The sequence below is a fragment of the Pholcus phalangioides genome, unplaced genomic scaffold (assembly GCF_987345545.1).
Source record: "Pholcus phalangioides strain wild (caught in Gottingen) unplaced genomic scaffold, Ppha-v1.0 ptg000039l_1, whole genome shotgun sequence".
Lineage (NCBI taxonomy): Eukaryota > Metazoa > Arthropoda > Arachnida > Araneae > Pholcidae > Pholcus > Pholcus phalangioides.
The window spans coordinates 16,879,939-16,894,335 of record NW_028301625.1 but is presented as its reverse complement, the minus strand read 5'-3'; the positions used below and the strand labels follow the sequence as shown (position 1 = coordinate 16,894,335).

At 36.4% G+C, this 14,397-nt stretch overlaps 1 protein-coding gene across 1 annotated transcript in view; it reads right to left on the bottom strand.

The window, feature by feature from the left end:
- Rme-8 (receptor mediated endocytosis 8) overlaps nt 1–14,397 on the bottom strand; it is a 328,909-nt gene that overhangs the window by 148,899 nt on the left and 165,613 nt on the right. The window contains exon 31 of the mRNA XM_089253740.1: nt 6,607–6,808. Within this exon, the coding sequence (XP_089109866.1) occupies nt 6,607–6,808 (202 nt within the window). The remainder of the gene's footprint in view (nt 1–6,606; nt 6,809–14,397) is intronic.

Below are 14,397 nucleotides of genomic sequence, written 5' to 3'. Positions count from 1 at the left end.
TCCTTTTCTTTTATGAGTTGACTTCTTCTATTGACTTGATCTTTTAATACACAAGGTTACTGTGGCAGTGGTGGTCATAAATCTCAACTTCTCTACACTGTTCTAGGATGGACTATAAGTAATGAATATACTGTCAAGTGACTGCTTTGATGGGGGGGGGGGGGCACACCAATATCAATTGGTAAGGGACAATTCTAGGTTGTGGTGTAACTTAATTTTTCTCTAATATGGTTGTGAATAAATGACACAGCTTACTCCTAGGGGTTGTGAATTCTAACTCCACTGACACATTTAAAATGAAATATGATGCTTAAAATGAGAGGAATCGAGAAGCTATCCATACTTAGACAAGACAACTATAATCTTTTTTATGGGCAGTGTATTACATATTAATTTTTAGTTTTTTCATGATATATATTGGGTTGCTATATCAGGGTTCGTACAAAATTTTCGAAACAAAAAGTAAGGAGATTTTAAGTAGTTGGGGCTGATCCCCCCCACCCCCAATTCCCCATAAAAAAATTGTATCTCACTTAGACTGAAAATAAAATAATTCCCTCCCCTCCATGCAGATTGTTTTTCTTTTAAATATCATTTTTTCAAAATTTTTTGTCCAATGGTTTCAAGATTTCCACTTTCAGAATTAAAAGTATGATGTGTAGGTATACCGTGACAGTATGCGTGAGTAACAAGCAACTGTCTCGGAACATAAATTCGAACAGTAACAGAGCATTACGATGAAGATTAGGTATTGAGAAGTTCAGTAGGGAAAAAGAGTGTGAGTTGCTGTAGTAGTATTGAAGTGATTTATAGTAGTCGGAAGTGAAGTACTGTGTGAGTTTGCAATAAATTTTGTTTTTAATGTAAAAAGACCCGGAATTCATTGCTTTAGCTGCAGCCACTCCTGCAAGATAGAGATATCAGATGTCAACCAAATGAGAGTTAAATCACTGTAAACTGTTTAAGAAAATATGCTCATATATAAGTTGCAAAATAATTGACTTCATTTTTCATTCTAATGCTCTCTTTCATATACATTTTTTTTATGGAGCCACAAAATGTATTTTTAAGAAAACTCATCCAGTTTTCTCTTCTACAAGTCATGACAGCTTCACATGATATGCATTTGTGAATGAATAAAACATTTTTTATTAAAAATTAAATATCAGGGAAAGTTTATGAATACAGCAGAACCTCTCTATAATGGACACCCATGGGACCAAAAATTTTGTCAAACAGGGAGTGTCCGCTAATGGAGAGGTACGATATACAGTGGAATCTTGTTTGTACAACATTCACATTTATACGATGTTCGGCTTCAGTTGCAATTGCTTCCTATATATTTTAAAGTTAAAATGTATATGTTACAGTAAAAGTGATACACCAGTTATGCATAATTGCAAATCGTCTTGATAAAGAAAGTTCGATTCAATTCTACTACATTTTGATTATTATTTTCAACCAGTGATTATACATAATTTCTAAATAAAGTTGGAAAGCCTAATAAATGTGGAAAATTTTTTTAATTTATCTTTCCTTCATTCAATCAATTAACTATTTTTATCCATTCATCATATACACACTACACATATATTTTGCAATACACCTAAAATCAAAATAAGTGTGAAGAAAATAAAAACATTCATCACAACATTACCAGTTTTGTAAAGTTGGCTTTTTTCACATGTTGCAACAAACAAAACTAACACACATTACCATTCATCACATCATATCTTGTTTATTTTGTCCCACTCTTGTCAGAGTGCTATGAAAAGTGGCACTTCCCCCCCTCCCCCACCCATGATCATCAAGGAAAATTTTAATTCATAGTCATTTTAACAAAATAAAATCCAAGATTCCCCAACCAAGGAGCAAGAAGCCAATATGCAGATTTTTGATGGGCCCAATAGGTAAATTTATAGCAGGCTCCTATTTTATTGCAGATTTTTAGTGGGGGCCCCAAGACTGGATTTATCTCTGGCTTCTGCTGTTGCAAATTTTACAATGTTAAATTTAAAAAAAAAAGATTTATTCAGGGCCACCCCTCTAAAATGATTGGATTGTTAATTTAAAAAAAAACAAAAAACATTCTCAGGAAGAGACCCACTCAGCAACGAAAAATTGTTTGTGTCTATCTTTTGACATTTTTGCTCTACCGTAATGTTTTATCTAAAATGAAATATAATTTTGCTCAATGGGACACAGGATCCTTCAATTGAGCGAAAAAATCCAAAAGATAAAAATGAATTAGATGGATGCTAAAGGGTTGAAAATCAACTGATATTTATCTCAAAATTAGACATTTTAGTCACCTGAATGATCAGTATTAATAGAACTATATCAAGTGCATAGTGCAATATTATTTGTGTTTGAAATTTCCAAAAATCCTGAAAATTTCAGACACTGATTAACTTTATATTAAAAATTAATTTTATAAATTTTTGACAAAAAAATTTTGACAATACTCAAATATTGGAAAATAATGGTCTATTATTTTCCTAAAAAACACACACCACACATGAATTATTAACTCAATTATAGCTACAAGTCCATTTAGAAAATTCGGCCTGAATTAAAAAATAAGCTCATGAAAGCATAAAGGGTTAGGATGGCATGCAAATTTTGGATAAATATTGATCCATCAAATGAATGCTAAAGGATTGAGGCACTACTCAGTATACTACATAATACAGTCAGAGGGAGGCAGGTCGAGACATCATTTCGGTACATAAGCCACACCAATAAAACTACCACGAAAACTCTCACTGATATTCCAATTTTTCTCACCATGGGGTAATTTTCGACTACTGGTTCCGCGGAGTGATGTCGATCACTGGACCATCGATTTCTAACACTGACCAGTTTGGGACACAGGCAGAAAACGTCAGTATTAGCGATTCAGTAAAAAATCATATTTTTACAAAAACCAAAAGCGTATAATCATATTAATTTGCTAAAATTGTTCTAAATACGATAAAATCGCAATGGCAGGTATGCACAACCACTGGATGTTTTAATCCCCTCCCCTGCTTTCACATTTCCTCTATTGCAAAGGAAGATTTTTTCCCCACTCTATATTTGGGGAAGCTTCCTCTTATTTTTCTGGGTAATGCTATTCATCACCATGGGGCATGCCTATTCTAAGTAGGATAATCGCTTCAGAGAAAAAAATAAGGACTTTTTCACGAGTGGGTGTAAAACATAAGTTATAAGGGCCCTTCCAGAGGGGAAATAAAAGTCATGACTTTTAACAGTTTGTAAGGATGTACAAACCCTGTATATTTTAAATATATTTGGCATCTATATTTTTTATAGGCATCTTTTTTAGCCCCCTCATTGAGGAAGTTGTGGCTTTTCTGTTTTTATTTGTATAAAAACTTCTTCAGCACCAAAGTCCAATTAAGTACACAAATGTGACCTGGTTCAACTTTATTTCTCATCCGGGATTCTGGTAAATTCCTGGTTACATTTGGGTGTGGGATCCTGTTGTGTGACTGTGTTAATCTTCAACAGATTAATACTAGAGATGGGACGAATAGTTGTTTGGCCCAATACAAAATATCCAGCTAATATTTTGGAAGAATATAAATTTCTTAAAATTCATCACAATTATAGATAAAATTGGTGTTTTTAATTGAAAATAAAATTACTGATAATTTCAAATGATTGATAATGAATTTTAATTATGCAAATGATTATTTAAATAAATATTAAGAAACTGGTAACAAAGATTTTTATTGCCATGATACTGACAATCAAAACTGATGAAATAATATTGTATTTTAATATTACTTACAGAATCAGAAATTTTTAATTTATGCAAAAATTCTAATTGATATAACTTTTTAAAAATTAATTTGTTGTGCTTAGATTTATACAGATATTCGGCCCTACTGAACAGCAGCCAAATATTTGTCCCATCTCTAATTAATACCCTTAAATACAGAGGAGTTTCCATTGATTCTCAGAGAAATCACACATATATAGTATATTATTCTACACTTTCATAACTAATCTAATGATTCTACTACCCTAAATCATATATCAACCCCTCATTTCTTTTGGTCTGAGATTCTTTTAATTATTTTCACCTGATTTATGGACTATCAGGTAGGGATCTGACAACATTAATAATCTACACCCTTTGATTTGAATTCAAAATTGACTAATCAGATTAATTACTAACAACTATAGATGATCATCACACAATCTTTACTGCTGTTATACATCCTCTCTTTGTGGCATCTATACTTTCTAAAGTCTGTCCCAATTTTTAAGGACAAAAATTTATTTACCAATTAAAAGCTTCAGAGCTTTTCTAAGATATAATAATACAGTTAAACCTCCAAATAACGGCCACTAACGGGACCATGAAAATGTGGCCGGCTATTCGGGAGCGAACATTAGGAATGGCCATTTTTTTTCTGAAAAATAAAACTACTAAAGTTTTTCCATCTATATAACATGTAAAATGACAATTCATTCTGTGATTATGATAATTGTATATTTGATCATATTAGAAAGTTCGATTAAGAATTGACACTGTAATATCATAATAATTAATTAATCAACAGGGTGGTAACTGGAGGGGAATCAGGTGGATCTGGTACACTGAACCAGAAAGGGGGGGGGCAAATTTCACCCTTCAAACTCTCCTTCAACATTACAAGGGGGCGCCAAAATGTGTGCATGCTCCGGCTGACCAACCATCTAGTTGCAGCCCTGTTAATCAATCTACAGCGCTATTTTTGCATCATAAAATTTAGGCTTGAAGTATTGAAATAGAACACAACAGAAATAACTTAACAAAAAAAAAACTTGATATGGATTATGACAGCGTATACCAGCAACCTCTGAATAGTTATTCATTCCCACCCAAGCCCAACTAACTAGACCATAGTTTCCCAAACTTTTTTGTTCCATCACCCCTTCTTCAGTAACCTTTTTTTTCTCATCGCCCCCAACTCAAGTGAACCCATAGGATCCTATGTTATACCTGTAGCTTTAATCGCCACCCCCCTGGACCATCCCATCGCCCACCAGGGGGCAATATTGCCCACTTTGGGAAACACTGAGCTAAACCATACATGCTCAACCCATGTGTGGGATAAATGTGACTCTCGGAGTCATCTGATGTGGCGCACATAATATCAAACCTAACTTTGTAAGAAAGAACTAAGCTGTATATTCTCAGATCACATTAGTGACCCGCGGCAAAACTATAGATCAGCAGTTCTCAACCTTTTTGACTCGCAGAGCCCTTTTTAGTATATAATTTCTATGGCAGAGCCCTGTTTGACTCGAGGAGTACTTTTATAGTTTTTACGGCAGAACCTTGTAGGCCTCATTTATTTATTTGTCTATGAAATTACTGATTTTATTTTCCTCGAGTCGCCGCGGAGCCCTATAGAGGTGCACACGGAGCCCTAAGGGCTCAGAGGACCCCCCCCCCCCTTTCCACTGACTTCAATGTACCCATCTAGTATTTATACCCAGGAAAAGAAAGCATAATTTTTTCTCCACAGAATTTCGGGGGTGACCCCTTGAAAATTATTTTTCTCATAGCATTATGTTTGGCACCAATAAAATCAAAATCCAATCACTATAGCGATATACATTTTTTTTTTTCAAACTCCATGCCCAAAATGGCCATAGTTTATAAATTGTTGTTCAGAGGTTATTTGTAATGTTAAGCCTATGGGACACAATCGGTACCAGCAAAAGTGCCCGTTGTTTGAAGATTGCTGTTGTTCGCAGGTGGCTGTTAGAGGAGGTTTTACTGTATTGGATTCAAAAGTTAATAAAACAATCAGAAAAAATTTCAAACATCTGGTTTCAAATTTTTTACAATAATTTACCAAATGAAATTAATAATGAACAGCATCTATATCCACCTTCATTAAAATTTTGAAAAAAATACCTTTTTAATGCAAGATTCATCGAAAGACTGGTTATTTGTGGAGATGAAGATTACAAGGAAGAAAATTCATCACTGCCGCCACGGGGACAGTGATGAATTTTCTTCCTTGTAATCTTCATCTCCACAAATAACCAGTCTTTCGATGAATCTTGCATTGACAAGTGGAGAGGACGTTTCTATATACCTTTTTAATATTACTAACATTGAGCAATTTTTTAAAAATGTTCAGACAGTACTCCTATTTTTCAATGGTTACTTAATTCCGACTAACTTCACGATACAACACTTTCAATTTTTTTAATTAATGACCTAGTGTGATTTTCTTTTTTTTCTGTCTTTCATATTCATACTGAATCCAAATATCTAAAATAAAAACATTTAGTGATTACTAGTAAACGCCATGTCGTTGTTTACCCAATTTTTTATTGCTTGTATTGTACTATATTTACTCTGTGGATAAAATTGTCAAAAAATTAAATAAATATAGCACAAGGTATGCAAAAGATCTTATTTTTGGGGGGGGGTGGAAGGAAATATCTGATTAAAAACAATTTCCTTAGTATTGAGAGAGTTTCCCATAGTTTCATATTTTAGTGCAACTATTCATAAAACTACTGACAATCCTTAGAAGTTGGTAAGTTTTTAATCAAATTCAAAATAGAATTATAGAGCAACAAAAAGTTTACCGGTTCCTTTATTGGCCAATCAGGGAAACGAACAGTGTCACACAAATGTCTTAAATAATAAATATTGCAGAAGAGCTCTCTCTCCAGCTGTGGATATTGTATGACAGGTATAGCACAATACTGATACAAAGCTCTTGTATTTGATCTCAAGCGTGGAGTAAAATCGGCTAAATGAGCTGCAATTTTTTCAATCATCATTCTCCTATTATAAATATAGAAAATTCAGTTATCAATTATTCCACAAGAGAATAATGTCAATCATTACAAGTAAAAAAAACATTAGGCTTCATTCTTCTAATAGAAACATACAAACTGTTACATGTATATGATTACTGAAAATATAAATGTATGATGATACAATGTTGGCTAGCATGCCCTTCAGGGACACCGGAAGTCAGAAATGATTGGTGTTGCTCGAAGTATGCGAGTCATTTCTCTGTACAGACCATAACATTTACATATATTTTCGCCTGACCATACGTCCCTTTTTGAAGTAGGGTGCCCTGTTTTTTTTCGAATCTTCTATTATAAACCGAAATAAAGTGGTGGAAAATAGGTTTAATCATCAATCAATGATGGTTTTGATCATCAATACTTTAAAACCATGCTAATGCGTATTCTGAAATTGAATAGTTCTATCGTATGTATTTTACAGTTTTTAATCAATGATTGGATTGGATTGTTGATAATTTAGTTGAATTCGCATTTCAAGTTCCCCGATATCATTTAAATTGACAACCAATACCACACAGTAACGTTGCGGGTCATTTGAGTAAAGTGGTTTCAGAATATTGGGGAAGCTTACATTGAAAACAGAAAGTGATGCAAATACATAATGCAGGGGTTATTGAACTGTGCGCCGCGGCACCCTGAAAAGGTTTTCCGAAGAGACTGTTAAACTGCTCTGGGGTGCCGCAGATAAGCGATGATTATAAAAAGAGGTGCTGCGGGTGGAAAAGTTTGAGAACCCCTGACATAATAAAGTGTATAAGAGGTCCCACACATCCTCCAACGCTGCCTGCACTGGGACCTTTGACGGGCCTCCAGGCCAAGTGATTTTTCTGAGGCCCTCCCTATTAGGCAAATTATCGAAAGTTTCAACCAGATCTAATTTTTGTGAGGTTTCTTCTTCTCTTGGACCCTCAAGCTGTGCCTGGGTGTGCCCATTCTTTTTGACGGCACTCCCACCCTTAAGGGCCGTTCAAGTATTAGGTCAGAAAATTTTTAGCCATTTTTGACCCCCCCCCCAGCAAAATTTCGTCAGCACTGCCCCCTACCTTCTAACGCATATTGTTGGAATCAGAAACGTACACAGGAGGGGAGCCAAGGGGGCTCGTGCGTCCCCCCAGATGAAAAAGTATTTTTTAATGTAAAAAACATTTTTAAAAAATTAAATTTTCAAAGAAAATACCTTTATATAAAATTATAGTCGATTTCTGTCAATTTCAAAGCTATTTGAAGGGTGAGAAATCAAAATTTCTTTTTAAGAAATTCATTGCAACCCTCACTTTAAGCCATATATGATAAAACCTGGACCCCCCCCCGGACCAAATGTGGGCCTGAAGCTTATCTGATGTGGCTTGCCCCCTCAAACCCAATTTTGTGAAAATGAACCAAGCAGCACATTCACAGATAGCTTAAATAATCCATGACACAATTCTAGAGCATTCAAGTGGCCCATGGCACATTTTCAGATCACTGAAGTGAGCCTGTGGCACATTCAAAGATCACTGAAGTAAGCTCGTCGCACATTCAAAGATCACTGAAGTAAGCTCGTCACACATTCAAAGATCACTTAAGTAATCCGTGACACAGTTCCAGAACACTTGACCGATCGTGGCACATTTAGAGATCCCTTGAGTGACATGTGGTACAATTTTAGAGCAGTTAAGCGGCCTCCACTGTGGTTCTACATGACTCAAGTTACCCGCGGAACATTCCCAGATTACTTAAGTGATCCGTGGCCATGACTGCCACAAGGGGTGGTCTGAGAAGGCTCCAGCCCTGGGGCGGGGTTTGATTTTCATTATTTTTTTGTTTTTTCATGCTATAAATTTATCATAAAGGGGCCGTGAAAGATCCCAGCCCAGGGGGCCCTGCTTCAGGAAGTGGGGGTCATGTCCGAGGCATAATTATGGATCACTTGAGTGATGCGTTACACAGTTCCAGAACACTTAAGCAGCCCGGACATATTTCCTGAGCACTTGAGGGATCCGTGAAACATTTAGAGATCACTGAAGAGGCTCTGTAAGGAATTTATCTTTGAGGAGAATGTTAGTTCAGGCGCCCACAATACATCCAAAGATTTTTTTCGTTTTTGACGGACCGAGTAAGATGCCATTAAAAATATTTCATATTTTCATAAAGGGTGGTTGATGACTTAACCATCATCCATACCCCCTCCCCCCTTGTCATCAAAAGTCAGCAAATTGGGAACCCCCTCCCCCATCGATGCTGACGTTATACTTGAATGACCCCTTACCTAAGGGGCCTGGTGCGTCTCAATAGTCGATTCTCCAGCTCTAACTGGAATTTATATTGATGTTCTTGAAGCTTTACCATATCTATGACAGTTATTCCTGTATTGAATTTGTTGAGAACACTGCAGTCTTGCATCATATGCTTCTTATTAGATAGGATGTAGTCGATCTCACTAGTTGTTCCAGTTGGGCTTCTCCAGGTCCACTTTCTTTGGGGTTTCTTTTTAAAAAATGAATTCATGATGCATAACTGTTCGCTCTCTACAAATTCGACGAGTCGGTTTCCTCTGTCGTTTCGTACACCGTAACCATGACTTCCAACTGAGACTTTAAACGGACTCAGTATTGTCAGACTCTAAACAGACATATTTTGTAAATTCATTCACCATAGAAAAACGACGCCTTTCTAAGACTTTTGTATGTAACCAATAAACGGGGAAAAATTAAATTTCATCAGCACAAAATATGCCTTTCAGAAAATATTGAAAACAATTATACAGTACATGTGAGAAAGACATCAATGAAGTAGAACCCCTTCTGCAACCTACCAAATAAAACTGTTACAATTCTTCAACAGAAATTAGCAACCAGATTTTAATTTATGTGTCGCATGAAAAAAGCAATATGATACAGTGGAATCTCGGTAACTAGACAGGTGGATAACTTGAGTGATTATATCATACTGCAAGCGGAACAGACGATTTACCAAGAGGTGATCACCTTCACCTCAAGTGAAGTAGTAATGAGAAAGGAATTGAAAGCAGGGTTGAATGTTCATGACTCCAGGTATTTATACCTAAAAAGGAAGTGCGGCACGATCCAACTATCTCAAAAAAAATATACACCAGAGCACGACCAATAGAAAAATAAAATATCCAATTTGCATAATGAAATGATAACAGATTTTTATAGGAACTTTTACAGACATTTGCAACAATTCAAAATAGCAACGTGATCAGGATCGCACATTTTTCTAGACTACGAATAATGAAAATAATCACAGATTAATTTAATCAACCGTGCACTCAAATATTTTCATTTTCTTCGAAAGTTTTATTTAACATTAATTTGTTTACCATATAAATTATAAAAAAAAAAAAAAAACTTGTAAAATCTACCCTAGATTTTATACACAGTTAGTTGTGTTTAAAAAAATTGGACACGCGCGATTGGTTTTTCCCTCTAAATGAAATGGAAATCATGTTATGCAAATCGGAATTACATTGTATGATGTCTATCTACATAACACATACGACTGAGTTAATTTTATAGAAAAAGCAAGCATATTGTAACATGGTTTGGTGAATTAATCCAGGTTCAACAACCAAATACTTATGAATTTTAATTGGATTTATTCTTCACACACTCGTGAGAAGGTAGTCGTTACAGGAGAGAACAATTGAGTGCACTAGTAATCGTTCAGTGTCGGATTACATACGGCTCTTGGAACATTCCAGAAACTAGTATGTAAATCAATATCAAACGTATTTCCGGTTTCAGAGAACATTCTAGAAATTCCACATACGCACCTTGAAAAATGCCTTTTTTGTCCATACCAGGATTCAAACCTGGGATCACGGGATGAGAGACATATACACTACCACTATGCTATAGCTGCCGGTGTTGTCTTTCCTTGCATTTCTCCCCTCTCAAGAGCTTCAGCAGCTCGTTGACACTGCTTGGTCCAACTCCTCGTCACAGGGCCAGGAAGATTACAGGGCCATGGGATATATCTGGATGTTGGCTCGCATTCTTTAGTGTGATGCTTGGTTCCTCTGGATGTAGATCTTGTTGCTCTTCTGGGTTATGATACAGCTTCATCCATAAAACATGAATGATATCCTTTAACTGCCGCTTCTTCTGGGACTTTTCTTCACATAGTTTTACTTCATACGTGGCCTCTGACAGCTTCTTCAAAACATGATATGGTCCAAAGTAGTGCTTCAGAAGCTTCTCGGACAAACCTACTTTACGGACTGGTGTGAAAATCCAGACGAGATCACCTTTCTTGTACTGTACATCACAATGAGCCTCATCGTAACGACTCTTATATTTCACCGGGGGGCCTTTAAGATATGTAGTTTTGCAAGTTTTTGAGCTTCCTTTGCATTTTTTATTAATTTAGCTACATAGTCACTAGGGGTATGGTTGGGATCATCCGGTAATATGGCATACAGTGGAGTCTCTGCCTCACATCCAAGCCACTGTGGTAGTCGAGTGGTCATAGTGACGGACTCACATCGTGAGGATCTGGGTTCAAACCCCACCAGCACCACAGTGGTGGTTGGCTGAAGTTGGTTTTCTGTGGTTCCCAACTTCAAGGTACAAATGCGAGCCAATCTCCCCATTAAAAAGTCTCGCCACTGCTGTGGGGCACGATGTCTCACTGTGGTCTCGGCCCACTTGTTGTCCTGGATGCAGCGGTTTATGTCAGTATTCTGGCCAACCATCTTCATCCAATGGTGCAATATTTGTTCCCTGATTCTTGACCTGTGTTCCAAGAAGATAATTTGCCCATTCACACTGCTGGAATTGTCGGAGACTGACTTGATGAATACCATGATGAACTGCAACACCTCGTGTGACCTGCTAGGTCCCCTCATCTTAATATAATTGAACCTTTGTGGGGTATTTTGAAGGCCAAAATGTGCAGTAGGTTTATACCTCCAAAGACACGTTCTGAATTAGTGGCCTTTTTGCTGGAGTGGTGGCTACGTATCCCTGTGACTGTTGTGCATGACTTGTATTTGTCCATCCAACGACGGACACAAGCTGTAATTAATGAAAAAGGAGAACCAACAGCCTATTAATAAAGATTTTGTCTCATTTCACAGGTGTTCATATTATTTTGTCCAACCCCTGTATCTGCACACTTGGTTATCACAAGTTAATTTTTCTCTTTTCTCACAACATATTTATTTTACTGAAACTATAATTAAAACGCTCTCTCACCACTTGTCGAGATGACTGGAATACTACCTTGCGATCACATCGTCCATATCACTAGATCTATGTCAGCAGGGCCACAGTCAATTAAAAGACAATCCTAGATCTTTGTTTGTCAGTCAATTAGTCTTGTACGTACCGAACAGTCCAAGAAATGCCTGAACCAGGATAGCGTTGATTCACACCATGAGGTATCTGGTTAAGCTACTGGCAGGACCATCTTAAGAGCATCATGAGCCCCTGGGCCAAGTGATTGTTCTGAGGCCCTACCAGACAAATTCTTGAAAATTTCCACCAGATGTCTCCCATGCCTTAAGACAACATTAGCTACCGGTCAACCACAGCTTTGAGGGCGAGATCAGGCTGATACCAAGGCAGGTCTGAAGGTAGCCAGACAGGCTACCAGTCAATCTGTGGAGAAGACAATGGAAGCAATACGACGTTGAACAACATGAGGTGTTACCCGGGCAGGCCCCCGATCAAACCATAGAGTGGCTGAGAGGCCAAGCACGCCGTTCCACTTTCAGTACATCACTCTTATTGAGAGATCACTTGATGTATGCCTTAACAGAGCAAAATGTCTTTATGACAGACTCGAGTGTCTAGAAGAAATAAATCCGTGCTGTATCTCGCTGTGTATCTGGTATTTCTCTGAGCACAATCCCATCACACATCATGAAAGGAACCAATCATGGATGGATCTACGATACTTAATTCAACATCTCATTTAAATATTATCACAGAGAATGGTAATACTGCAAAAAATAATATAACCCAGAATCTGGCAACAATACAAAACAAACATGGCAGCCAATCGGTAACAAACGATCTTAAGGATCGATCCCAGAAAAAATTTAAAAAGGTAAGACAAAAATAAACAAAAAATTACTAGAATAAGGACCATTTCCACCGGGGCCTAACGGTAATGTTACATTTCTCCTCGGTCAACACAAAGTTGAAGAAAAAGAAGTTGGTCTTCAAGAAAAATTTTGGGAATTTGGTAAGAAACAAATCTATATGCTTTATATACCGATTGTATCCATGCATTAAAATATTTTAGCAAAAATAGGGTCGCCCGGCTTTTTATGAATGCAACTGTACCGGTTAATGTCTGTAATTACAGTATTTTAAAATTATATATTGCTTTCAAAATATATTACGATGTAATATATATTTTTTATAAATCAGTTTCATCTGAGGAAAGGAAAATATAACAGAAAAATATTACTATGCATTATCATCGCATTTTTAAATCACATTAAAGATTTCTAAAATTTTTATTTTTTATTAATATTTACCAAGGAAAGGATAAATAATTACTATACTTATCCTTTTGATGCAAAAATAAAATCTTGAAAATTCATTATCATACTATACAAAGGTGGGCAGTGGATATGCCAGTAAATCAGCAACCACCTCCCTTCTCAGGAATGCAAAAAAAAATTCTCACCATATTTCATTCATAAGGCCCATACATTAAATTTATGAAGATATTTCATTAAATATTGCAAAAAATAAAAAGCGCCCCTCAGAGGGTTAAAAAACAATATCTATAAACAAAGGAAAAACTGAAAAAAGTAATTTATGTAATGAAATATGCAAGTTTCTATTACGAGAGGACCATTTTAGTTGCCAATCAAGTATTACATCAGCAGGTTTTTGACAATTGCTGATTCCCTTCCCCCCCCCTCACCCCCGTCAGCAAAATTTTGTCAGCTCTGCCCCTAGAGACTCACTAAAAAGGGATATTTCAAAATTCAACACCAAGAAGGTAATAAGGGGGTTTAGAGGTTATTATGAGGCAATAATCACCGAGGGCTAAAGTGTTGAACTATAAATATGAAATTAATAATTTTGTAATGTAGAGGCTCACTAAGAAAAGGGTTTCAAAATTTAATTCCCCCCCCCCCCCCAAGGGGAGTCATGAGGGGCTCAAATGTTATACAGGGAAATCATTACCAAGAAATTTTCAGATAACCAAATCCAAGAGAGCAAAGCTATGGGTAACAGCTAGTATTATATTAAAAAAAACACTGATATGCATATATTCTTTGCAATGCAATTTTTTATTCATATACCAACATCAAAAGAAAGATTCAAAACTTTCAATAGTAGAGTTACCAAAATGTGTAGAGCATCTACAAAATGAGCATGTCTGATAAACCTAGTTAAATTTCAATGACTTCAAATCATCCACAAAGAATTCCCAATGAACAACAATGCCAGTGAAATGATTCAGACCATTACAGAGTATGCATATTAAAAAGCCCCTGGTTTGAACAGCCTTGCTAAATCATCCTGTCCAATGAGCAACATAGAGAAATGTCAGGCTAGTCTTGACAGGGACGTCAGATCAAATGGTTTG